General features: G+C 35.4%; 1 protein-coding gene across 1 annotated transcript; it reads left to right on the plus strand.

The window, feature by feature from the left end:
- The first annotated feature begins 12,874 nt into the window (after window positions 1–12,874).
- On the plus strand, window positions 12,875–25,389 carry LOC128861138 (importin-4-like). Its single transcript, XM_054099057.1, has 8 exons — window positions 12,875–13,341; window positions 18,983–19,155; window positions 19,229–19,947; window positions 20,528–20,937; window positions 21,415–21,524; window positions 21,584–22,724; window positions 22,785–23,005; window positions 23,076–25,389. Exons 1-8 carry the CDS (start codon window positions 13,279–13,281, stop codon window positions 23,500–23,502), a joined length of 3,264 nt encoding a protein of 1,087 aa, XP_053955032.1. The 5' UTR covers window positions 12,875–13,278; the 3' UTR covers window positions 23,503–25,389.
- Window positions 25,390–25,843: the final 454 nt, after the last annotated feature.

Consider the following 25,843-nt stretch of genomic DNA (forward strand, 5'->3'; position numbering starts at 1 on the left):
TGTTGAAATGTTTATAATTATTTGTCTTAAAATTAATTCAATTGAAATGTAATAATTTGAATTTAAGTGAGTTTGTAGAATCCAAAGCTCGTTATATCCTTTTCGATTTCTACTTTTAATTAGTCTTATGTACATAATGTAATTTTATTGAAAACTGTGTGCTGGTTTATGTAAATTTGTATATACGTAAATGTTCTATGGTTGAAAAGCGTAGGTAAGGGAACTCAATTTGTGTTTGAGATATTTTACAAAAATTAAAGGTAATCTGCTTTAACTTATTCTGTTCGTTGTTTGAGAATTTTTTTTTGTTACCCAATTTCTGTGTTATATTAAAAAATCGCAATAAGTCATGTTTTTAATTATAACTTATGTTTTTCGCGTTCATTACTTTATTATTATTAAATTACTTTTGTATTTCAGTTTTAAATAGTTTCATTTACATATAAATTTTTAAATTTTTTGCTTATTTATGTACATATTTCATACGGATTGTGCTTATTTTTAGTATATGTAGGTTTTTACGAGTGATATAAGGCTATTGGGCAACCGCACACTAAATACTAACCTCAATGGTGGTGTGGAAACTAAAAATTCCAGACCTTTGGTTCAAAAATACCCAATTCATGTTTCTACCGGTGAGGCAATATTGGAAAATGTTATAAAAAATGCACATTTTTTAGCGCTCTCACGAGAAAAAGAGTTTCACATCTAGTCAAGGCGAATTTATTACAGGTGACAGCAAACACATATAAGTAAAACCCTACCAATCACACTAAAAAGTAGAAAATAAATTTTAATGACAAAGAGACCTATAATGGAGCATTCCATGGAAAATATTAAATTTCGACCGCCGAACAAATTGCATTTCCGGATGATTATATTAGTGTTAATGTATTTAAAATATATCAATCTTCATTATAAACATCGACCTTTTACTTGACCTCAGTTTGAAGTATCTTTTTTTTACAACAAAAACAACTCATAAAAATTTTATTTTCTTCTATCGAAATTTGGTCAAGTTTAAGCGCTTAGTTCTCATTATGTGTGACATATAGCGTGAAACTGATAATTGATGTTAAAAGAACAAACTTTTAAGTTTTGAAACGTAATATTAAAAAAAAGTTTATTTATGAACAACGCAGATATGCTCTTTTAAAAAAATGGTTCGATGATGTCCCGTACGAACGCACTTAACACTGTACAGTTATTTTTTTGCTCATCCGAGTAGCTTATTTGTTTCGATTACTTTACATTTAAAGCAAACTACTGGTGCTCTTTTTACTTGTAAAGCGTTGATTTCAGTTTGCATCGCAAATAAGTTCAATATTCAGTCATTAAATTTTGTCCCGTACGAACACGGATATAAGTTTTTCTTTTAACTAAAAAATGGAGAAAATTAGTGAAAATAATAACAACCGTAGCGTATCACGTTATAAAAAATGGAGAGACGAGAAACGGAAAAAAGGTCCAGATTTCAAAAACAACGAAAAAGAAAGAGTGAAACAGTGGAGGAAAAGAAAAACTGAAGCCATGACCCAGGAAGAAATACAGAAGAGGAAAAAGTACGAAAAAGAAAAAACGAGAGTCCAAAGAGCCAAAAAGTTGATCCAAACCCAAGACAGGGAGGCTGGTTCAAATATTGTTGGTGATTGCGAATCTGAATGTTTTCCATACAAATGTAAGCAAACGTATGCTAAGGCTGTACAGAAATGTATGCGAAGTCTACCCAGTTCACCCACTAAAAAAAGGCTGTTGTAGCGGGTGTGGCAAAAAAACTTGGACTTAGTATTGACAACGTCAGGAATAAATCTATAAATGAACCAATTAACTATGACGAAACCACCAAAATGGTGAAAGATTTTTACTTTCGTCCAAACATTGCTTATACATGCCCGGGCAAACTTACATTACAAAAGCACTACCTCACCTTATTTTTAAAAGAAGCTTTTTATATATTTAAGGAAGAGTTTCCGAACATAAAAATAGAGTTTTCTAGATTTTGTGCACTACGACCGAAAAATGTTGTGTTATTAAAAGACACGCCATCAGAACAGTGCAAATGTATGATTCACGAGAAAATTTATTCTAAAATTGAAGTGTTTGAAAATAAGCTACAATAGCTCCTACTGGAGCAACATTCTCTGTGATACGACCCTTGATTCAAGCTGTTGGAGAAATGTGTGCGATACATGTAAAAATGGAAGTAAAATAGTAATACCTTATGACCCCGGAAAAAAAATGTAATTTATAAGCAATGGAAAAAAGGAGACGACCAACGAGTAAAACTGAAGACAGAAAAAATAAGTTGGGGAGAGTTACACGAAAACCTTATATCCGACTTACCATATGTCATGTATCACATAAATATGTATAAAAAGAGTACAAGCACAAGCATTCCAAAGCGAAAAAATAATGAACATGCAAGAATACTTCAAATTGATTTTGCTATGTCTTATTCTTGCGCATATCAAAACGAGCTGCAGTCAGCTTTATGGAGCAGGGAAAGTGTTACTCTTTTTACCGCTGCTTCATTTTTCATGGCACAATGTAAAACTTTTGTGATATGCTCTGATACAAAGCAAAAAGATAAAGACAGTATATTCACCTTCGTGACATATTTGTATGATAAAATTTTTGCAGCAGATCATGGCGAAAGAATTAAAGAAGTTATATGGAGTGATGGTCCTTCTTCTGAATTCAAAAATCGTTATATGGTCTCGTTATTGGTATATCTCTCTGAAAGATATAACAAACAATTTGAATGGAAGTATTTAGCCACTTCCCATGGTAAAGGAGTTGTAGACGGAGTCGGTGGCAATATAAAAAGACTTGTTAATCAAAAAGCCCGTAGCCAAGGAAGCAATACTGTTGTCCAAAACGCGAATGATTTCGCAAAAGTTGCTGCCACATTAGTTCCTTCAACATCCATTTTTTATATTTCTGCATCCGAAATAGCTGACAAAATTCGGGATGTTCGTCCCTGGGAATCGTCCAAGCCTATACCCGGAATATCCAAATTTCACGAAATATTAGCAAATGGGCGCGAAGTTACATGTAAAAGCCATGCTCAAGATAACAACAGCATCAAATTTTCCCTTTAGAGAACGTTAAAATCAAAATTTAAGAGCTGAATTTCGTACGCGTCCCGTACGAACATTTTCATTTTTGCACTATAAGTCATTTAAACTAAATATAATATGTTTTAAATGTTTTTGTTGTGTTAATAAACTCTAATACAATCACAATCAAATGTCATTTTCGTTTTCTTGTTAATATTATTAGTTTCGCTGAAATTTCACTTAATTCACTATAACTCAGAGTAGTGGTAGACTGGAGCTGTCCCGTACGAACATATAATTTTTTTTTTTTGATTTTGCAAAGATATGCGAATATTTTAAAGCACGTTTATAGGTTTCGTTTAGAAAACTACCACACAGTATTAGTGCACTAAATAACTCGTTTTAAAAAGTTATGGTTTGTCTATAATTAAGGTTGTAAACTAAAAAATTCGTACGATCTGTCCCGTACGAACCATGGAATGCTCCTAATGAAGTAATAGCAAATCGAACGATCAGTCATAGTCAACTACCTCAGAACAGAATTATAACAAAAATTAAGATACAAATAGAATAATTCAAATTAGAGTTAAAAGCGTGGGATGCTTGATATAGTAAATATTACAATCATTCTATTGGCAACTACCTATGTGCAGAAGGTTATGAAAGTGAAGCAAAATGCATCCCACACTTTTAACTCTAATTTGAATTATTCTATTTGTATCTTAATTTTTGTTATAATTCTGTTCTGAGGTAGTTGACTATGACTGATCGTTCGATTTGCTATTACTTCATTATAGGTCTCTTTGTCATTAAAATTTATTTTGTACTTTTTAGTTCGATTGGCAATAAAAGCGTGTTTTTTAGTTTTTTTAAACTATTTTTTATTTACTTTCAGAGGATCCAGTTCAGAGATATAGTGGTCACCGCAAAACGTCTTTTTTGAGAGGAGATCAGCTGTAGCTCCTTTCCAAATAAATATTTTTATTAATACTAAGTCTTAAAATACAGTTAAAAGATAAAAATGTGTACAAATTTTTAGATCAATAAATTTAAAAGTTTTCTCAGAAAAAATTCTGGAAAATTCGCTTTTTTCGACCTTCTAACCCTATAAACTGCATATAACCCCTTAAACTGCATGGGGGTGAGCTTATTAGGTAGTTTACCTTCGCATGGATAGTTTCGAAAAATTTTCTCATAGCATTTTAATTTAACCAGTACATTAGAATGTATTGAATTCCATATACATATCTGCTGCACATACTGAAATAGACGCCTCAGCGAGGCGTTTTTTGGATAGGCAATAAACTGTTTCTCTCAAAAACCCAGGTGAACCACCTATTTTTTTGAGAATGGTAACACAAATGACATGTCAAATATGTTCATAATTTACTTAAAGGTTTGACATTTATGAAATGGGGCGCTATATGCTTGAACAAAATTGGGAAATATTGAAAACCTATTTCCAAAGAGGTGAGTCTTCTTCTTCTTCCACGGTTACAGTAAATGGCGAGCGTTACCGTGACATGCTCAACGAGTTTTTGTTTCCAAAACTTGAAGAGGATGACATGGACGACATTTGCCAAAGTTACACTCGAACTTTTGGCTACCGTTTTTGAATTCCGATATCAATTGGCCGCCTCGGAGCTGTGATTTAAGCCCGTTGGACTATTTTTTGTGGGCAGCCGTTAAGGACAAATGCTATACGAACCATTCAGAGACGATTGATGCTTTAAAACACGAAATCGAAGTTGCCATTCATGAAATTGGAGCCCAAACAATCGAAAATGTGCTTAAAAATTGGGTTGATCGAATGATCTACTGTAAAGCCAGTCGTGGCAGTCATTTGAACGATATTATTTTTCATTCATAAAAAACAATGTTCAATCTGCAAAATAAAAAAAGTTTGAAAAAATATTGATTAGTTTTTTTTTTTATAGCCGATTCAAAAAGCAAATTTTACATGGCCCACCCTATAGTTGTAAGAGCTCAGCATGACACAAGCAGTTCTTCATCAAGATGGCCGAGGGGTCATCCGAGTCAGTTTTCGATGTGAGCTTGAGCGTCATAATATCTTGACGACATCAGTAACAGATAGGCACAATGTTCCAAAATTACGAGGTGAAAAACTATTAGAGGGCACACCAGATGTCGACTCAATATGTTAAAAGGAAAAAATCAATAAACTTTTTACGGGCTTTTAAAGCACACTTAAACTTTATTAAAAATTAATTAAATAGGTACATTAAGAGCGCATACAAGTGAGTGTTACAAATTTGCTGCTTTCTCTACCCTTAACTGACCAATGTCAAAATGGTCGTTGCGTAAGTTTACATTCCGCTGACTTTCTGAGGTTATGCTTTAGAGCAAAGTTGCATTTAATTGGACTGACTTGCTAACATTCCACCCCCGATTCATAAATTAATAGCGGCTAGCTTTGAGACCGGTCGCTGTATGACTCCGTGTCTCGTACGTACGCTCGCACTTCGGACTTGTCCATCTTTAGCAGTGGTGACATCAACAATACGGCCAGTTTGCCATTGACTTCGTGGGTGACTCGGGTTGCATACAATTACTAGTTGGCCAGGCTTTAAAGGTTGGACCTCGGCTCTCCACTTTGGACGTGTTAGCAGTTGGGATAAGTATTCCTTAACCCATCGCTTCCAAAAACAATCCTTCAGATTCTGTGCGATTCTCCTTTGTTTGCGTAAACAAATTTTCTCTTCAGGTTCGAGCGGTGTTTGAGTAGAATTCATGCATCCCAATAAGAAATGATTGGGTGTTAGTGGCTCGGGATTATCTGGTGAGAGTGGTAATGGGCGGGAGTTAACAAAATACGGAATGTCTCCAACCGAGGTGCTTTTTCTTTTAAAACTCGCTGTAATATTCTCTTAACACATTGTACGAGGCGTTCCCAACAACCACCGGAAGACGGGTTAGCAGGGGAGTTAAACATCCACTCAATCCCTTCTTTAGCTGTTTCTCGTTGAATTGCATTGAAGTCTAAAACTCTTCTTCTCTCTTCAGTTTGCACTGGGCTCCAATAAAATTCGTGCCATTATCACTCCTTATACGTGCGGATATATACTGGACACCTTCTTTTGACATCGTCTAGTAAAGAATGGGAATGCGGTATCCAATACCGCTGGCGCATTTCATTAATTGCTAATTTCCTATTCTGATAATGATTCTTTTTGTGGTAGTAATCCATGACTAATAGTGAAAGCTAATGGTATGCAGTATCAATTCTTCCGTTAATACGCAACACCCCGTGTACGTCTAACTTTGGTGTTTATTTTAATAATTGACTCAAGCTACTACTCGTAATAGCTTCGTAAATGAAGAATATCTCAAAATATCAATGAAATTATGGTTGCTTATTATAAGAAAACTATTTTTCTTACATACTTCAGAATCAAAGATTGGAATATAAATAGGGTACGGTCAGTTCCCTTTTTGGAGCGCATCTAGTTTTTGCTGCTATAAAGCCGACATCAATGTTGTGTGTCGGCACTGAAAAGTGCTTGACGTCTTGAAATGCTTTCCTCCACATCACCCAATGAGATTCCATTTCACATAGTAGACGATCATCCCAATCGAACTGCTGCTTCCAAGTGGCTTGAATAATTAATTTGGCGACTATGGTGATGTTAGCTAGAAAGCCAAATGGGTCATATATAGCCATAACTAATCCCAAAAGTTCTCTTTTTGTTGGCGATCGGTTACCCTCGATGACACCTCGTGGAATCTTGTGAAATCTAAATTTAAATTCCAGTACGTCACTATTGGAATTCCAGTATATGCCCCATATTTTATCGGTTCTGGGTTGATGTTCCATGTTTACAACATCTAACTGCCAATCGGCATTGCCATTTAATTTACGTCGCAACTCTTTGCAATTCGTAACAAAGTTCCTTAAACGAAACCCGGCGGCTTTATTTATGGCTATGGCTTCAATGATCACCTCGCTGGCTTCCTTTACGTTGTCAAAACTGAGCAATAGATCATCAACGTAAGTATTTTTCGTGACGGCTTTAACCCCACGTGGCATGACCTCATTGAACTGATTAGCGTTCAAATTCTTTATTTATTCCGCACAACATGGTGAGCATGCAGCACCAAATATCATGGATGTCATCGCGTACACTTGAATCTCCTTTAATGGATTCCCGTCCCTCCATAGAAATTGTTGCGAGTGTATGTCAGCATGTCTAATTTTGATTTGTGAGAACATTCGACCATATGACCTGCGACGGCAACCTCGCGTAGACGAAACTTAAACATTATCGTCAATGGTTGCGCCCGTGCTGGTCCCTTTAATAGCGTCGAATACAATACGAAGTTTATGTGGCTTATGTGGACCTTCTTGCTGAGCTTCCTCGGCGGATAATAATTTGGCATATCCTCTGCCTACATATGTATTTATTAATTTCTGCTTTATAACTTCTTGCGTAAGTTTTACCTTTTACAATTTTATTTTCGACATTAATTAGTCTACGTTTGGCCATTTCGTAGCTCTGCGGTAGATTGATGTGATCTTCTCGCCATAATAAACCCACCTGATATCGCTGACCTATGTTTTTAGTGGTTTCTAAAAGAATTTCTCTGGTTCGGGTGTCATCAGAGTCGTATCTAAATCCCTTACTCCGAACCTTTCTATGCTAAAATAATCCTCTAGCAATTGATGGAAATGATGTGTTGGATATGATTTTCGTACATGAAGAACATGTGGTGTACGCTGGTCCATAAATTATCCAGCTCAACGGAGTGTCAACAGCAATGGTTGATTAATACCAACTCTTACCGTTTGCTAAGGGATGCTTAAGTGGCTGTTATCCAACCCAATAAGCAACGACGGCCTACGGTTTGCTACCGGCAAATTAACAAACTCTCTAAATTGATTCCTATTAAATGTCTGTACTGGCAGTTCTAAATTCTTAATTGTATGGACATTATTGAAACGATCTGTTTTCAGGTTCCCCTTAATCTTTAAATTGACTACTCGAAATTTTCCGTGATTTGATTTTCGTTACACCATTGTAAAGTAAGATGCACATCGCGACCTTTAACCTCAAGTTCATTGACGATAAATTCCTCCGGTAAAGTTATAGACGAACCCTCATCAAACATGGCATAAACTTGAATACTTGTGTGAGATCCGGCAAGAATGACTGGCAATATCTTTAAGAAGCAGATATTTGGCTCATTAGTACGACAATTTAATAAATGTTCACTATTGTTCTGTACAGATAACGTTACAAGAGGCTGAACTGAAGGCGGTGCAACGTTTGACGTTTAACTTGCTGATGCAATAGCTGATTGTGCATGCGACTGCCCTTTTTGAGCGTCATTCAACTAAATTATGTCCTCGTTGAAGACAACTGAAGCATAGACGTTTGCCTTCCACCAATTTCCATCGGTTGTGGATATTAAGTGTTTTGAAGTCTTTACAGGTAACTAACCTGTGATCCTGTTCTGGCAGGATGTTGGCGTCTCTTGCATTGATGATTGTTGACGATTGACTAGGGTTTCGTTACTGTACAGCAGTCTACGCGTCGTATTTGGATTCGAGGAACGACTAGACAATATCTGAATACCCGAACGCATGGTGGACGAAGGTGGCAGGTTGCTACGCTGCGATGAAGACAAAACGGACGGCATGAGACTAACAACCCTTGCAAGGTCGCTAGCCTAATCAGCGAATTTTTGAGTGGTGGGATACGGTGACATTGTTGCGGCATGCCGACTCCACTTAAACTGTTTTGAAGGTGGCAGCTTCAAAATAAGTTGTTCCAATAGCATTGGGTTTAACAAATGGTGTTCACAATTTGCTGACTTCAAAAATGCGACGTTCGTAACTTGATTTGAAAATTCGACAACCTGTTCAAGTCGGGTTTCATTAATTACGGGAAACTGTCGTATTTTCTGAGAGAAGCACGTTATCAGGATAAATCAACAATGAAGAAATTACACGCCTAGCATAACCTTGTAAAGCTTTATGAAGTCGCGTGAAATTTTGCCTATTGTTGTACCCAAACTCATTGGTAGTGTCTCTGTAGCTTGCTCTAAACAATCTCCAACCTTCGGGATTACCGTCGAATGTTGGCTGCATTATCAACATATGATATCATTCCCCTTCGTTGCAATGTTGTGTTTAAAGGTTTTTGTTGTACAAATTGGGACTGTAATATGTAGCCTGCCTCTGGCTGGGGGAAAACTTTAGTATAATGTATATCGCTTTGAAAAAAAAGGTTAAAAGGGGGGGATAGAGGGGTGTATCCCCATCTTAAAACTGAAAACCGAACCTGCCGGAGGCTTATAGTTTTTAAGTTATTTAATGTTAAAGTTCACTAATTTAGCGAAAAATAAAAACGAAGTTCGTATGCAGGGATGTTCAGTGGAAGGTTCATTGTAAAACTGCAGTATTTTTTGCTGTAATTTTAAGTTAAGAAATATTTTTGAAAATAAAAACATACAACTCATTTAAACTTAAAAACAATGATATTAAGCGTATCACAAAAAATAATAAAGTAATTAAAATTAAATTAAATTAATTAACACAGTATTTTTGCGTAGAACTCCTTATCGCGTGGGCGACCTTCGGCTGCGCTTCAAAAAAATAATCCTCGTCAGTCCAACTTCGGCTACGCAATCCACAGTATTTTTGCGTAGTACTCCTTTCCGTGTTAAAACCATTGAACCCAAAATTAAAACATCATATGCGTGTATGTAGTAAAGAGGCACAATAACCCCTATCCCCATCATTAACACTAAACTTAAATACTTAATTTTTGTTTCATTTGCAGGCATCCGGCAACACCATACTGTTGTGATTCTAATCTTCTTCTTATTCGCGTTTAAAATTGGAAAGTGACTGTATGGACAAATGCATTTGCATTTAATTTTAATTAAAATAATTCGAATCTAAGGATAAAAATAAGTAAAAACACGCGTGTGAGTGTATATTTGGTGAATTTTAGTAAAGTGTTAAAAAATATACAGAGTAATGTGACAAATTATAATGAAGTTCCAAAGGGCATTTGAAGGCAAATAATTATGAAGTATTATTTCCCGAATAATTTGGAGTTATAAAGAGTGTTCCTTAACACCTCACTAACATCTCCACCAAGTTTCATTAATAAAGACATAATAGTTTGTCAAAAATTGCCCAATATACATTATTCTAAACTCTAGCCTGGCTGGTGGTACTGTGTTGATGACTGGTGAAACTGCGATATTGGTGGCTGTGAACAATGGACTTGTGACTGTTGATAATCTGGTCCTGACTGTACACATCCCATGGCGAGAGGTGTAGACTATGACGGCGGCAATATGTAAAACAGAGAAAAATCTTCATCCGGAGGTATTTTAATTAGTTTTTTTGGCTGGAGTTTAGAACAGTGCCGATCTTGGAATTTCTGGCAAACTATAATGTTTTTTTTAATGAAACTTGGTGGAGATGTTAGTGAGGTGTTAAGGAACACTCTTTATAACTTTAAATTAATCGGGAAATAATAATTTTTTAATTATTTACATTCAAAATGCCCTTGGAAACATCAGTATAATTTGCCACATTACACTCTATATTTTTTAACATTTCACTATAAATCACCAAATATACACTCACACGCGTGTTTTTACCGATTTTTATGCTAATATTTTAATTATATCTATTAAAATTAAATGCAAATACATTTGCCTATGCAATCACATTCCAATTTTAAGCGCGAATAAGAAGAAGATTGGAATGCCAACAGTATGGTGTTGCCGGATGCCTGCAAATGAAAACAAAAAATAAGTTCTTAAGTTTAGTCTTAATCATGGGGGTTGGGGTTATTGTGCCTCCTTATTACATACACGCATATGACGTTTTAATTTTGGGTTCAATGGTTTTAACACAGAAAGGAGTTTTACGCAAAAATACTGTGGATTGCGTAGCCGGAGTTGGACTGATGAGGGTTATTTTTTTGAAGCGCGGCCGAAGGCCGCCCACGCAAAAAGGAGTTCTACGCAAAAATACTATGGATTGCGTAGCCGGAGTTGGACTGATGAGGGTTATTTTTTTGAAGCGCGGCCGAAGGCCGCCCACGCGAAAGGGAGTTCTACGCAAAAATACTGTGGATTGCGTAGCCGGAGTTGGACTGATGAGGGTTATTTTTTTGAAGCGCGGCCGAAGGCCGCCCACGCGAAAAGGAGTTCTACGCAAAAATACTGTGGATTGCGTAGCCGGAGTTGGACTGATGAGGGTTATTTTTTTGAAGCGCGGCCGAAGGCCGCCCACGCGAAAAGGAGTTCTACGCAAAAATACTGTGGATTGCGTAGCCGGAGTTGGACTGATGAGGGTTATTTTTTTGAAGCGCGGCCGAAGGCCGCCTACGCGATAAAGAGTTCCACGCAAAAATACTGTGTTAATCAATTTAATTACTTTATTATTTTTTGTGATACGCTTAATATCATTGTTTTTAAGTTTAAATGAGTTGTATGTTTTTATTTTCAAATTCATTTCTCAACTTTAAATTACAGCAAAAAATACTGCAGTTTTACAATGAACCTTCCACTGAACATCCCTGCGTGCGAACTTCGTTTTCATTTCAGGTGTATGGCAACACCAACTTTTCGCTAAATTATAGAACTTTAACATTAAATTACTTAAAAACTATAAGCCTCCGGCAGGTTCTGTTTTCAGTTTTAAGATGAGGATACACCCCTCTATCACCCCCTTTTTACCGTTTTTTCCAAAGCGATCGGCACTATACTAAATTCTAGCCGTTTTTTTAGTTGAAATATCACGAATCACAATATTATCAAGCCGTTCATTGCATACTTACAACAAGTAATTTCTGTTCCCTTTGTTTATTTGTTTTGTATTATTATGATGCATGAAATCAGATGTTGGCAAAAACACGAAAAATAAAGAAGTTGTTTTCAGAAAGTGTAACATTCGCTATTATGTTCGCCGTTATGGTAATGCTGAGTACAAGGCGAAATCATAGAAAATGCTCCAGGATCAACAACATTTATTTCGTGTTTGAAAGTGTTTTTGTTATAGCAAGATTTATATGTTTTGTTTTCGGTAATTCGATTTTCGAGATTTCAAAGAGGATGTAAAGAGGTAATTAGGTAAACAGTAAAGAAGCAGGGCACTTTGACATTCAAACCAACAAATCGCAAGAAAAACAAATTAGCTGCTATAGCGAAGTCACCTTGTATAGATTCGATTTGGCCTTGGTTGAATACGTACGAATTCACAATAAACCCGAACGTATTTGTGAACAAAATGTGAGTGCAACCCAAGGCGAATTGAGCACTAGTGTGGCGCCATTAAAAAGAGTTAATTTATTTTTCGCGATTTTGACAAGTGTGACGTCAGTTCAGTTCGCAATACCAAACAAACAAAAGAAGGCAAAATTACGTGTTTATGAAAAATCAGTGAATGGCTTGGTAATATTGAGATTTGGGAGATTTAATCTAATCAAACTAATGAAAGCATAGTGCCGTGTGTTAAATTGTTAAAGCCTCCTTATTCAGTTTAAAATTCGATTTGAAATTCAAACTGAATTCGGAGGCTTTATATTAATTTGTGCTTTCACAATTTAGGACACGGCACTTCGTTTTCATTAGTTTTATTAGTTTATATCGCACAAATCACACAACTACCAATCCATTCAGTGATTTTTCAAAAACACGTAATTTTTCCTACCTTTGTTTGTTTTGTTCGTTTGTTTTGTATTGAGATCTGAGGTGCCGTCAGACTTTTCAAAATCGCAAAAAAATTAAGTAACTTTTTTTTAATGGCGCCACTATAGTATTCAATTCGCCTTGCTGCGGCAAACAACGAAAGCGAGGCGAAGGCAGTCATTCATTCCGATCACAATTCGAATTATTTTTTGCGCAATATACGAGAAAAAGCTCTCAATTAATTTCCTTCTCGGCTATTCTTATTCAATCATTCTTTGAAAATCAACTGTCCGGTGAGGCAGTGTGGATAATTTTGGTGCAACTGAACTGATTTAATTTTTTGCGAGAAATTGCCTGCAAAAAGTGAAAAGTTGCAACCCATATCTTTATATTCACGTGTGAGTCTGGTTGTTTGTGCGTGTGGAAAAGCGAAGAAGCACAAAGCAAGTAATTGGCCGGAACAAAAGAAGGAGCTTAAAAGAATTTAGTGGTTTTGCATACGAAGTAATAAGAAATAAGTGGCTTTACAGAAGAATTTGTGAAAATGGAGCCAATAACTCAAATTATAACGAATTTGCTTTCATCGGACAGCGATGTTATTAAGAAGGTATGTAATTCACTTGGACACATGCTTTATTTCAATGATGATTTGATGATTTGGCAAAAACTTTTGTAAGTTCTGGTTAGAGAATTCAGGCAATCTCGATAATTACAATGGTTAATGTTAAATAAATAAACACAGCTTATAAGAAATGTCAACTAAATTTGAGCTAACTACAAAGAACGGTGATGAATCTTCCCGAACCTAGAAAAACACGTGGACGCGCCATCAGCTCGCATGCTTTATTCTATTTGCCATTGCCATGTCGTATTTGCTCTCATTGTGATTTAGTTTCTTCGCAAGCTGTTATTTTGTTCATTTAAATTTGAAACGTTACTTTTCTTGTTGCAAATTTAATAAAAATATGTAAATGTAAAATTAATTTATAAATTTTTATTTTTAAGTTTTTGTTTTCAAGTAGGAAGGCATTTTACGATTGGCAAAAAAGACTTTATTTTAATCACAGACATAAAAATAATATTTAGTTACTGTATAAACATGAAAAACACATAAGATGGGTGTTTGTACGATTTCTCATTCGCTTGTGTGTGAGAAAAAATGTGGAAATGTTGACTTAGTGTTTACTTTGCTAAAACTAACACCATATCTATTCGTTAAGACTAGTTTTTAAGTAATTTTGTGGTTAAATTTGTTTTCTATCTTCAATAAATTTTGATATAATAAATGCATTTATCACTTATGTATCTTGTTATCAGTTGAATTAACAATAGCTGAAAAGCATGGCTGGAATAGTGTGCTACCAGACGCAAATAAAACAAATTGAATGCGAACAAAACTTAACAAACACACTTCGGTGCACTCTTTTATACAAAATTTTATAACAATGAGAGTGGATAAGGGCTTACAACACCTAAATTATATATACAATACATATATATATATTTTGTTGATATGTTTGTGTATTTTTATATTAATAACTTTTAAAACTTACATACGTGTCTACCATATTTACCTAACTGCTAAGCGATAAACTTTTCGTAGAGAATTCTTAAAAAGAAATGCCTATAATTTTGAACATTTAAATAAAAAAGTATAAAACCCGAATTCACAAACCTTTAAGACTTTAAATAAATATACATTATATCTTCAAATCAAGAAGCGATTGCCAAAAATGAATTTCTTAAAACTTACATACGTGTGCCCCACATTTACCTATCAGTACAGCACAAAGTGATTAACTTTTCGTAGAGAAATCTTAAAAAGAAAAATGCCTATAATTTTCAACATTTACATAATTAAAAAAAGGAAAAAACCGTAATACAAAATCGGAAAAATAATCAAATTCACAAACCTTTAAGACTTTAATAAATAAATTCATTATAGCTTCAAATCAAGAAGCGATTGCCAAAAATTAATTATTTGTAAACCTTAGTGTTTTTTTATCAGAACATAAAGAAATGGAAATTTTCTAAATTCACGAACTTACACCTCGGCAATATGTCAAACTTGCGAGTGTATTTCTGCCATGAAAAAGCTCCTCAGAAAAAATATCTGCCGTTCGGAGTCGGTTTGAAACTGTAGGTCCCTACATTTGTGGACCAACATCGAGACGCACGCCACAAATAGGAAGGGGTGCTCGGCCAAACACTCAGAAAGATGGTACGCGCCAATTATATATATATATACAATATATATATATTAAAGTAAATTTCATTTGCATGCTTCATATTCCACGAATTTTCAGTTGGGTACTTCATATTTAAGTTAAATATATAACCAATTATATTCGTACTCAAAAACTTTTCTTCGTGTTGCACTGCTCCACTGAAAAACTGTTCCATAAATAATAATATATTAGGTATCCAAATTAACTATTGATTAAAGATTTATTTATATTGTACTATGCATATAAGCTGCATTAAGACTCGAGATATCTCATTTTCTAATCTTAAAATTAAAAGTAGAAAAAGAAAAAAAATAAGAGTGCACATATAGACACATGTATGTACATTTTTTTATATGAAATGTATGCTAACACCCACCCATTTACAATCTTGTTCGTGATCCGACCGGTTTCTTCCACGCCGGCCGGCTGTCACAACTACTAATGCTATTGGAATTCTTGATTTCGCATATTGCTTTTAACACATATTTATTATATATATGTATGTAGGTATTTTATTTTTGCAATCTGTTGCCAAGTCCAACACACAATATGTATACACTACCGAATTTCATTTTAATTAAGCGGTAGTAGCACCATTTGCGCGTATATACGTATGTTTGTATGTATGTGCTTATAAGTAAGTTTGTACATAGAAATTTGTACATTAAAAAGCAAACCTTGAATGAAAGACTGCTGTGTCGCAAATCAAAAAGCATGCAGAATTTTAAACCTGTGATTATGGTGGATGTGGGGTGGGGCCAAATTGCGTCGCATCACACATCCCATACATATATTTTATGTATTAAGGTACAGACATATTTGCATATGTTTTGTATACAAATACGCGCACGACGTAGGTTTGGTTTTGTCTTGGTTCTATCATCTTTACGATGAGTAATAATTATAATGATTTAATTAATTTTTATACTTGAAAAGACACATGGTTGCCTCGCTTCCTTTTCTTCAGTAAGTCAAATTTATTGGAATTTCTCTTTCTCTTAGCTTAATAGTTTTGAAATCCATTTCTTTTGCAGACCTGGATACATTCTGTCAAGAAAGTACCGGGAATTGTTCAATAAAGCGCAAAATAATTGTTGAACCTTCAAAATTTATTTTGTCGCCTTCAAAATAGGCTCCATTCGAATCAATACACATAAGCCAACGACTAGTCCAGGCATCAAAGCACCTTTTAAACGCTTTTGAAGAGATCTTCAGCTCCTTCAGCGAATTCTCCGTAATGACCTCTGTCGACTCAAAGCGGCGCCCGCGGAGTTTAAGTTTTGGGAAAAGTAAAAAGTCACAGCGGGCTAAATCCGGTGAATACGGTGGCTTTTCAATGATATTTGTCGAGTTTTTGATCAAACAAGTGTTCACAATATGAGCATTGTGAGACTGTGCGTTGTCATGGTGCAAGATCCATGAGTTTTCTTTCCACAAATTGGGCTGTTTTCTACGCACATTCTCTCTCAAACGTCACATAACTTCCAAATAATATTCTTTATTTACCGTAGAACCATTTGGAACGAATTCCGAGTGCACAACACCATGATAATCAAAGAAAACGAGTAGCATCACTTTCACTTATGACCGACTTTGACGTGGTTTTTTGGGTTTCGGCTCATGTGGATAGCGCCATTCAGCCGTCTGTTGACTGGTTTGCATGTCAAGGTCATATACCCATGTATATACCATATATCACGTATGTCTTCAGCCTTCTTCCGATGATTTTTTTTAAAGAAATTCAAGTCTCTTGGAACGAGTCGAACAGCCACGCGTCTCATGCCCAATTGATGATGTAAAATGTTGCGAATTGATTCGTGAGACACGCTAAGGTCACGAGCTACCTCTCTCAAACTTAAATGATGGTTTTCCAGCACCGTTTCCTTAACTTTTTCGACGCTTTCATCCGTTCAAGACGTTGATGGGGCGATCAGATCGGGGCAAGTCTTCCACGACTTCTCGGCCCTTTGCAAAAGTCGTATACCACTCGTAGACTTGTGTTTTTGATAAAGCACACGATAGGCACACGAAATCCCGTTCAAAACACAAAATTTAAAACAAATTCTTTGTTCGATATTTTTGTCCATAGTGAAAATCGTAGGGCATACCTGCGGTTGACTGATATAATTAAATGGCAAAAACATGCTAATTGACAGATCACGCTTAAACTCTGGGAGGACACTATATAGGACAGTTGTACCAACACTCCAGCAAAAAAAAATGTATACATACATATGTATAATGCGCGCTTTTTAAATGAACAATTCCCGATATTATTTTGACTGAATGTACATACACTTGTATATGTAAGCCAATTTGTGTGTAAAATCAGTAACAAGAGATGTGCGGTGTTATATATAAATTCGCGTAGTAGACTCTAGGTGAAGCGAATGAATTATTGTTTAATTTGTTTTGTATCGTTTTTTTTCCACTGTATCGAAGAAATACACTCCCCTTTGTAGGAGTATTGGTTTTTTTTCTATTTTCCATTCAAAGTAAAGGTTTCATGAAGAAGGGAAAGTGAGAATAGGAGAAATCAGCAGACTTTCAGTGTGTCGGCTACAGCTATAATCTTTGATTTCTTCAGCTACATTCTTCCAGAGTGAATGAACTTGTACACCGAACTTATACACCGTTTACATATAAATATACATCCCCCCGCTACAAAATTTGGGCATATAAACATTTGACCGGTTTTGACTATTTTTTTTTTTTTTTTTTCAATGTTAATTTTTTTTAAAGTATAGCTCCTTGTCTAATAAAAACTATATAAATCCCATTTTCAAGTTTTATGCCAAAATTCCAATTCCAAGAATTGTTTTTATATGGACAAAATACGCAACATCGTCATAGAGAAATGTTATAAAAAATTAAAGAATTTTTTAGTAACCTCATATTTGCACTTTATTATACTAAAATGTAATAAGCTTTTATGATAAAAAATACATACATAAATAATTGGCGCGTACATTTCTGTTAGGTGTTTGACTGTTAGGTGTCCTCCTCCTATTTGTGGCGTGCGTCTTGATATTGTTCCACAAATGGAGGGACCTACAGTTTTAAGCCGAATTTTCTGCCATATAAATCACATAACTTAAAAGCTTGGTAGTTGATCGCGCTCGATAGAACTGCGGATTTTATTTCCGCAATTTACCGTTCTTATAGTTCTGGTGCGCGTAACACCTTTAGTGTTTGTGATTCTTCGTACCCGAAGTGATGCGCGAGCTATTTTAGCGGACAATTCATACCATATCCTTTGGTTTTTAGTTCCAAGTGTCGTGTTACTAAATGGCTGCTTGCTTTCTCCAGTAGGCCATCCGAAAAGCAGCAGCCCGCAGATAAACCGGGTAAATAGTCTGAACTAAAACCGCACCGCCCCAGACTACTATTTGATATTCAAAAAACAATTCTATCAATGAAGAGGATTTCCCCAAACTACCTGTGTGGTCGACACTCGTCGCTAACATATCCATATCAAAATTCTACACAGAGGAGAAGTACCACATGGCACTAGATGATGCCTTTTCTTTTTTGCCTTGCAAAAATATCAATATACCCTAAGGTACATTGAACAAGTAGTTTCAGCACAGCAGCTCATTTGATTTTTTGCTATTTGTCTGGTCTTTGAATTGTAAAATTTTTGTTTAAATTACTATAAACTGTCAATCTTTGTTTATAGATTATGGCATTCTAGGGACCAAAAATAAAAGAAAAAAATTGTTGTTGTTTTTTGCTATATCAGTACTACCTGTTATGTGTCATAATATACCCACATATTTATTGGTAGTAACCCATCTGTGCAACTTGTTTGGATTCAGCAATCAAAAGGAGCTACTTTAGATTTCCACGACAGTCGGTTCTACGTTACCGAAACGACCCGGATTTATATCCGGCCAAGGACTATGCTGCTACAACAACAACAACAACCTACTTTAGATACAAATGTAGTATATGTCAATATACACAAATGACGAATAATTTCAAGCAAGTGATTTTTTGTGTAATGTTCTTTATTTATAGGCAACGTCTGATTTGCAGGAGGCTTACAAGCATCCCGAGACAATTCCTGCTCTTTGTGAAATTGCTGTATCTGCTCCTGAGCCGCAGGTTCGTCAATATTCTGCGGTATTACTTAAGAAGCATTTGTCAAAGTTACGTCAATGGAACAAAGTGCCGGCCGAGCAACAGCAAATGTAAGTGCAGCGTAGTCACATATTTACTATAGACATATATAATTTCCAATATTTCATGTTTTCTTTTATGTAGCATTAAGCAAGGTATGCTTAATGCACTCATGCAGGAGCAGCAGAAGTCTGTACGTAAAGCTATCGCTCAATTCGTTGGTGTTTTGGTGCGCCACGAAGCCAAAAAGGCCGATTCATGGATGAATGAGGTGCTTAAGTTCATATACAGCTATTGCTCTTCGGCCGATCCCAAACAAAGTGAATTGGGTTCATCAACATTTGCCATTTTGGCTGATGCGGCACCGGATCAATTCTTGCAGCATATGGAATCGGTTTGTGAAATGTTTACAGCTGCATTGGTTGCCACAGAGGCTACTGGTAATATGGCTACGCCTGTAATTTTCAATATTCTTACTGGCATGACTTACTTGGTGCCATTCACACTGGGCCACAACACCGCCGAGCAAACGTTGCAGAAGTCCATTCCATTGATTGTTAAATCGTTGCAAGCATTCGCAGTGCAACCAGAGGTGGATCAGTTTGTGCATGCATTTGATATCCTTGAAAGTATGGCTGATCTTAATGCTAAATTGTTGAACAATCACATTAAAATGCTGTTAGAGTTCTGCTTGGAAGCAGCTAATAATGCGCAACTTGATAGCGCTGTGCGCATCAAAGCTGTGGCTTATGTCGGTTGGTTAGTGCGTCTCAAGAAAAAATTGATCATCAAACAGAAGTTGATTGAACCCATAATACGGGTAGTTTTCAATTTGATGGCAACGGAGCCGGAAGATGAGGACGGTGAGTTGATCGATAGATTTCTAAATAATATGTTTATATCATATGAAATTTAATACGGACGTCTTTATTTTAATTTTACGTTCAATACATAACACATATTAAATTAAACAATTTAAATTTTAATTTTTACCAAATGTTGCCCTTAAAAGTTATGTGATGAATTTATTATTTTTTTTTTGTTTTAATTTATTTTTTTTTAAATTAATTTTTGTAATTTTTTTATTTTATTTTTTATTTTTGTTTTACGAACCTATCGAACTAATAATAATCCAAAAAAATATATTAAAGCGACGCGTCAAATAGAATTTAAGAAAAAGAATAATATTTTGGGAGAAAATGAGAAAGTTACAGACTCTATTTCGTACACCAATACTCACTGAATTTCGTAAGAAATTTATAAGAATTCTCTAAGCCTAAAACTTAAATCTTATTTATAGAATGAAAAATAAAACTCATCCTATAACATTTACTTTACGGCAAACAAATAATTCACGAAATAATTATTAATTGAAAGTAAAATAAAAATTAAACGGTTATATTATCTTTTAACAACGCAATTTATTTTATGTATCCATTTAAGATGACGAAGAATACTTTTTGGGTGAAGACAACTCGAATCCCATGACTACTGCAACACAAACAATGGACCTGTTGGCATTAAGCGTACCACCAGAAAAACTGATTCCACCATTGTTGCAACTTTTGGAGCCTGCTCTGCAGGGCCCGGATCCACTGCCACGTCGCGCTGCCTATCTAAGCATGGCTGTTATTGCCGAGGGCTGCTCAGAAGCGATCTGCAATAAATATCTCGAAACTATGCTAAACATAGTTAAAGTTGGCATAACCGATCCAATACCACTCGTACGCAATGCTGCCTTCTTTGCACTCGGTCAATTTTCGGAGCATTTGCAACCGGACATCACCAAGTTCGCACCACAAATCCTACCGATACTCTTTGACTTCCTGCATCAACTCTGCAATGAATTGCGGGTAAGTTTTTAAATTGATTTTGTGTTTGGTTAGATTTAAAATTTCCATAATTGAGCTATTTGTTTACATACATATGTACGATTTCAAAGATCAAATAGTGTTATTACTGCTTATATATGGTAACTTTGTACAATTTTGGCTCTCTTTGTGTTTTTCCTTTTCACTGACGCTTACCAAACAAAAGGCATCCTGGCCAATAGATGTAGCCACCGAGCCATGGCCGCCTAAAACAGATACAATACTTTATATGAATCAGCTGCAAATCAAGCGAAAATCGGTTTTAACTAATTATGTAGTGAAATTTCGTACTAATTTTGCTAGTTATTTTGATTTGTGTGTCATACATTGTAGGAAAGAAATATTTGACTCGGTTTTTGTTCTCTTTGCACGAAAAGCTTGCACAAACTGTTCATTTTTTAAGAGTCCACATGCCAATTTACCTTTTAAAGCAAATTTTATTTTTTTTCCCCCCTTTAGAGCGGTGGAACTGAACCTAAACATATCGATCGTATGTTCTATGCACTTGAAACTTTCTGTGAGAATTTGGAAGATGAATTGGTACCTCACTTGCCAGTGCTGATGGAAATGTAAACGACCAATAGATCATAAAAGACGTTTGCATACATTTTAATGTGTTTATTTTCAGTTTGTTCGAAGCCTTGAACCCCAACAATTCAGTGCGCGTTCGCGAACTTGCTTTAAGCGCCATTTCCGCTGCTGCTAATGCAACAAATGAAAATATGCTGCCCTATTTCCCACGTTTAATCACAATCTTACAATCGTACTTGGCACCAACTGAAAACGAAGACATCATCAGTCTACGCCCACAAGCTATTGATACTTTGGCAGCTTTGGCGCGTACTATTGGCAAGCAAAACTTCATGCCCTTAGCCACCGATACAATGACTTTTGCTTTAAATTTGCTCGAAAAAGCCGAAGATCCCGATGTACGTCGTGCTCTTTACAATCTGATTGCATCATTGGCTGAAGTGGTTAACGAAGAGATGGCATCAGTTTTTCCAAAGGTAATTGAACGCATGTTCGATTCTATACTCTCCACTGAAGAAGTAGTGCCCGAATTTAAAGATGATGATGGTGTACCAGCACCAGCTGAAGAGGCTGATGAGAATGAAGATGACATCGATATTGAAAATTCAGATGAGGACGAGGATGATTTAGATAATATTGCTGGATACAGTGTTGAAAACTCATATTTGGATGAGAAAGAAGAGGCCATATTGGCATTGAAAGAATTCGCTGAACATACTGGTACCGCTTTCATTCCATACTTGGAGAAATCTTATCAAAATGTCTACAAGATGATCGATCATCCACAGGAGGATATACGCAAGGTGTCAATTGATGCATTGAGCTCATTCGTTGTTGCTCTCTTCAAACAACAGGATTTGCATGGTGTATCTAATGCGATTACAATTTTGTTACCCAAACTGGGACAAATTGTTCACGATGACGAAGAAGTATCGGTTGTGTTGTCGGCCCTCGAAGGTTTGGGTGATCTATTAAAAGAGTTGAAGCAAGTCACCTTGCCGACCATTGAGCTGCGTGACGTTGTATTCGCCTGCATTACCGACGTCCTACAGGGCAAGGTTGCTTGCCAATTCGATGAGTCGACTGGCGATGATGATGAAGATGCCGAGGAGAGCGAATACGATGAGGCGATCGTTGAGGGTGCTGGCAATATGCTGCCATTGTTGGGAGCGGCAATGGGACCCGATCAATTTAGGCCATATTTTGAGCGCACATACCCGATTATCTTACAAAAATTGGTATGCACAGAGAAATAAAATTACTACACTGTTACGTTAATAAATAACATTGATTTGCAGCAAAAGGCAAAGAAAAACGAAGATCTTGAATCTCAACGCGCTTTCGCTTACGGTGCATTGGCAGAATGCTTTGCACCTTTACAAAAACACACTGGAGCATTTTTCAATACATTCTGTCCAATTATGATTACTGGACTCTCTGATGAATTCGATCAAGCACGCCAAAATGCTGTATACGGCCTGGGTGAATTGGTTTTATACTCTGAGGAGAAATCATACGAGTAAGTGCTGGCAATACTTGGAAATTGTTTGTGCGAATTAATAACACTAATATTTGCTTGTTGTTTGCAGAGCTTATCCTCACATTTTAAATGCCCTATCACAAGCTGTTTCGAAGGAGACCAAACCTAGTGCATTAGATAATATTTGTGGCGCTATTGCACGTCTTATTATCATAAACAGTTCTTTGGTGCCGCTCGCCCAAGTGTTGCCTGTCTTCATGCAACACTTGCCCCTTCGCGAAGATTTCGATGAAAATGCATCCGTCTTTAAGTGCTTGAAGCAATTATATTTGCAGGCGCGCGATGCGATCGCTGGCTCATTGGAACAGATTATAGCGATATCCATACACGTACTCTACAAAAAGGAATACACAGAAAAGGAAACATATGACACAGCTTTGGGCCTACTGCAAGAGATACGTGAAAATTATCCCGATAAATTCAGTACAGTTGCCAATTCGAACCCGGAAATTATTGCCTTCTTGCAAACGCTATAAATGATAACGATTGAAAGTAAAGAATAGCAACCGGACATTCATTTCATATACTTCAGCAAAATTTAGAGTTATTTACGTGAATAATGAACGGTACGGAAAAGTAATTGTCTCCATTACAACTTACAAAGAAAAGTAGTTTCAAAAGCACACACCCTACTTAAACAAAAACTCGACTTTATGCTATATTTGAAATCTACCATTTAAACATAATTGTTTTGTGCTATCTTTTCCTTTTGGGGTGTAAAAACAAAGACTTAAGACTGCGCGCATTTTTTTTTAATCCAAAACAGCATAGGGAAAAGCCCGAACTGCTCAATTGCAGCTAAGGAAATTTTTAAATCAGGGACTGGAAGCCGGAAACGAGTATTTAATAGTAAAAAAATATGTGTTATATAAAAATTAATATTTACTTTTTATTTCTCTTTTTTGCACAGAAATATTTTTGTTAAATATTTCTTAAACCTTTAGATCATGTTTTCCTCCGTGAAGACGAGTTGAATATATCTTTGTGTAAAAAATTTATTCGTGAATGTTACAAAACGCACTAAGAAATATTAGTTCTTACTTAAATTTCCATGTACCAGTCCTTGTTACCACTTAAGCGATTGGGTAACTAATTTTCCTGCATGTTTTGGAAAATTAACATTAATTAAAATTTCCATGTACCAGTCCCTGTTACCACTTAAGCGATTGGGTAACTAATTTTCCTGCATGTTTTGGAAAATTAACATTAATTAATGACATTATTCCTATATATATATTTTTTTTTAAAGTACACATTGTAAAAGGCAAATATTTAATATCAGGGCGTCGGTGCACATGTGCCTTCAAGTATAATTTTAAAATTTTTAGTGGACACTTTTGTTCAAATTGAAATTGTTAATTGTGTTAAGCCTACGCTTTTTTTATTTTGTGAAATGAAAAATTAACAACGAAATTTGTCTCTCAGTAATGTCATTAAATACATCTCTCCATTAGCCGTGTTTGCAAGAAAAATTGAGTTCAATTACTTTTTGGTTATGAGATATAACTAGCGCTTTTGAATTACTTATCAACTGTAATAATTACATGCATGGAGCTTGAAGTAACGGACTGCATTTTTTTTTTTTACAAATGTGCACCAAAGGCAATAATTCAGTTAAGCAATTACTGCTATATAAACAAGCAAACGAATACTCTATGCAATGAAAAAATATATATAGATATTTAAATAACACATTAAATACATGCACTTGTATACTCCAACGTTAAACGTCCGAATAAGGCAACTAAGACACATCCATTTTTATTATCCGAATATGTTTAACACAATTTCGTTTTTATAAGAAGAAAAAAACATTAAAGATTAACATTAAAGAATAATAAATAAATATGCCTTAGATTTATATGTAGTTTTGTATATTTAAGATATACACATGGAGAGCTTCCCACGTACAAATTTCATCTCCGAAATTCCATTAAACAGCAATCATAAGAGAAATTGTGATTTTTTTATTCGCAGCGTTCAATTTAAAACGCTCAAATGTTCAACTCAAAACCAGCATATGTATATATTTTCATTTATATGCAAAATCTTCGCCTATCTCCTCTTGAAGGGAGGTAGTATTTTAGTCTCCAAGTGAATATATAAAGGCTGTGATATAAACTCTGTGTCAAGTTGTTATAAAAAATGAAGTTAGAAAGCGTGTCCCGCGCCTTTACTGGGATTTTGAACACACATCACAACACAAACAAAACTGAAAATTAAAGAATTTAATTTCTTTTTATATTTGGCTGGCTATGCTTAACTTTTTATATTTATCAAAATAGTAGGCCATTTCGTTTATCACTTGTATGGCTAACAGTAAAAAGAAAAAAAAAACACAAGTTATTATAAACACTTCCGACTGCAGTGCATGTCACATTGATCTCTCTATGTGTTTCCCTATTTATTTATGTTGAATTTTTGTTTTGCTGGTTTGACCAACAGCACAACCCACCTCATGACCACAACAACCAACTGCAACTCTGCTACACAATCAATTAAACTATAGTTTTAGCGCTATCTAAAACTTGCTGTGTTTTAGCGTTTATCTTCTCCTTCGACTAGTTTTTTTTTTTTTTTTTGTTTTTGTGAAAGTAAAGCATTGCCAGGGCATATACTTACATTTTACTTCTTATGTTTATTTTTATAGTAAACGCTTAATAAATTCCTTTTTCATTATTACACCATATAGCACAGCAATTGAATAAAAATATTATTAAATTGCTTTAAAACTACATATGTATATGTATTATAAAACGAAGTTTTGCTTAAATTCATCCATTAAAATAAAAGGATTTGTAGCTTTCAATACGAAAT

This window comes from Anastrepha ludens, chromosome 4 (assembly GCF_028408465.1).
Source record: "Anastrepha ludens isolate Willacy chromosome 4, idAnaLude1.1, whole genome shotgun sequence".
Classification (NCBI taxonomy): domain Eukaryota; kingdom Metazoa; phylum Arthropoda; class Insecta; order Diptera; family Tephritidae; genus Anastrepha; species Anastrepha ludens.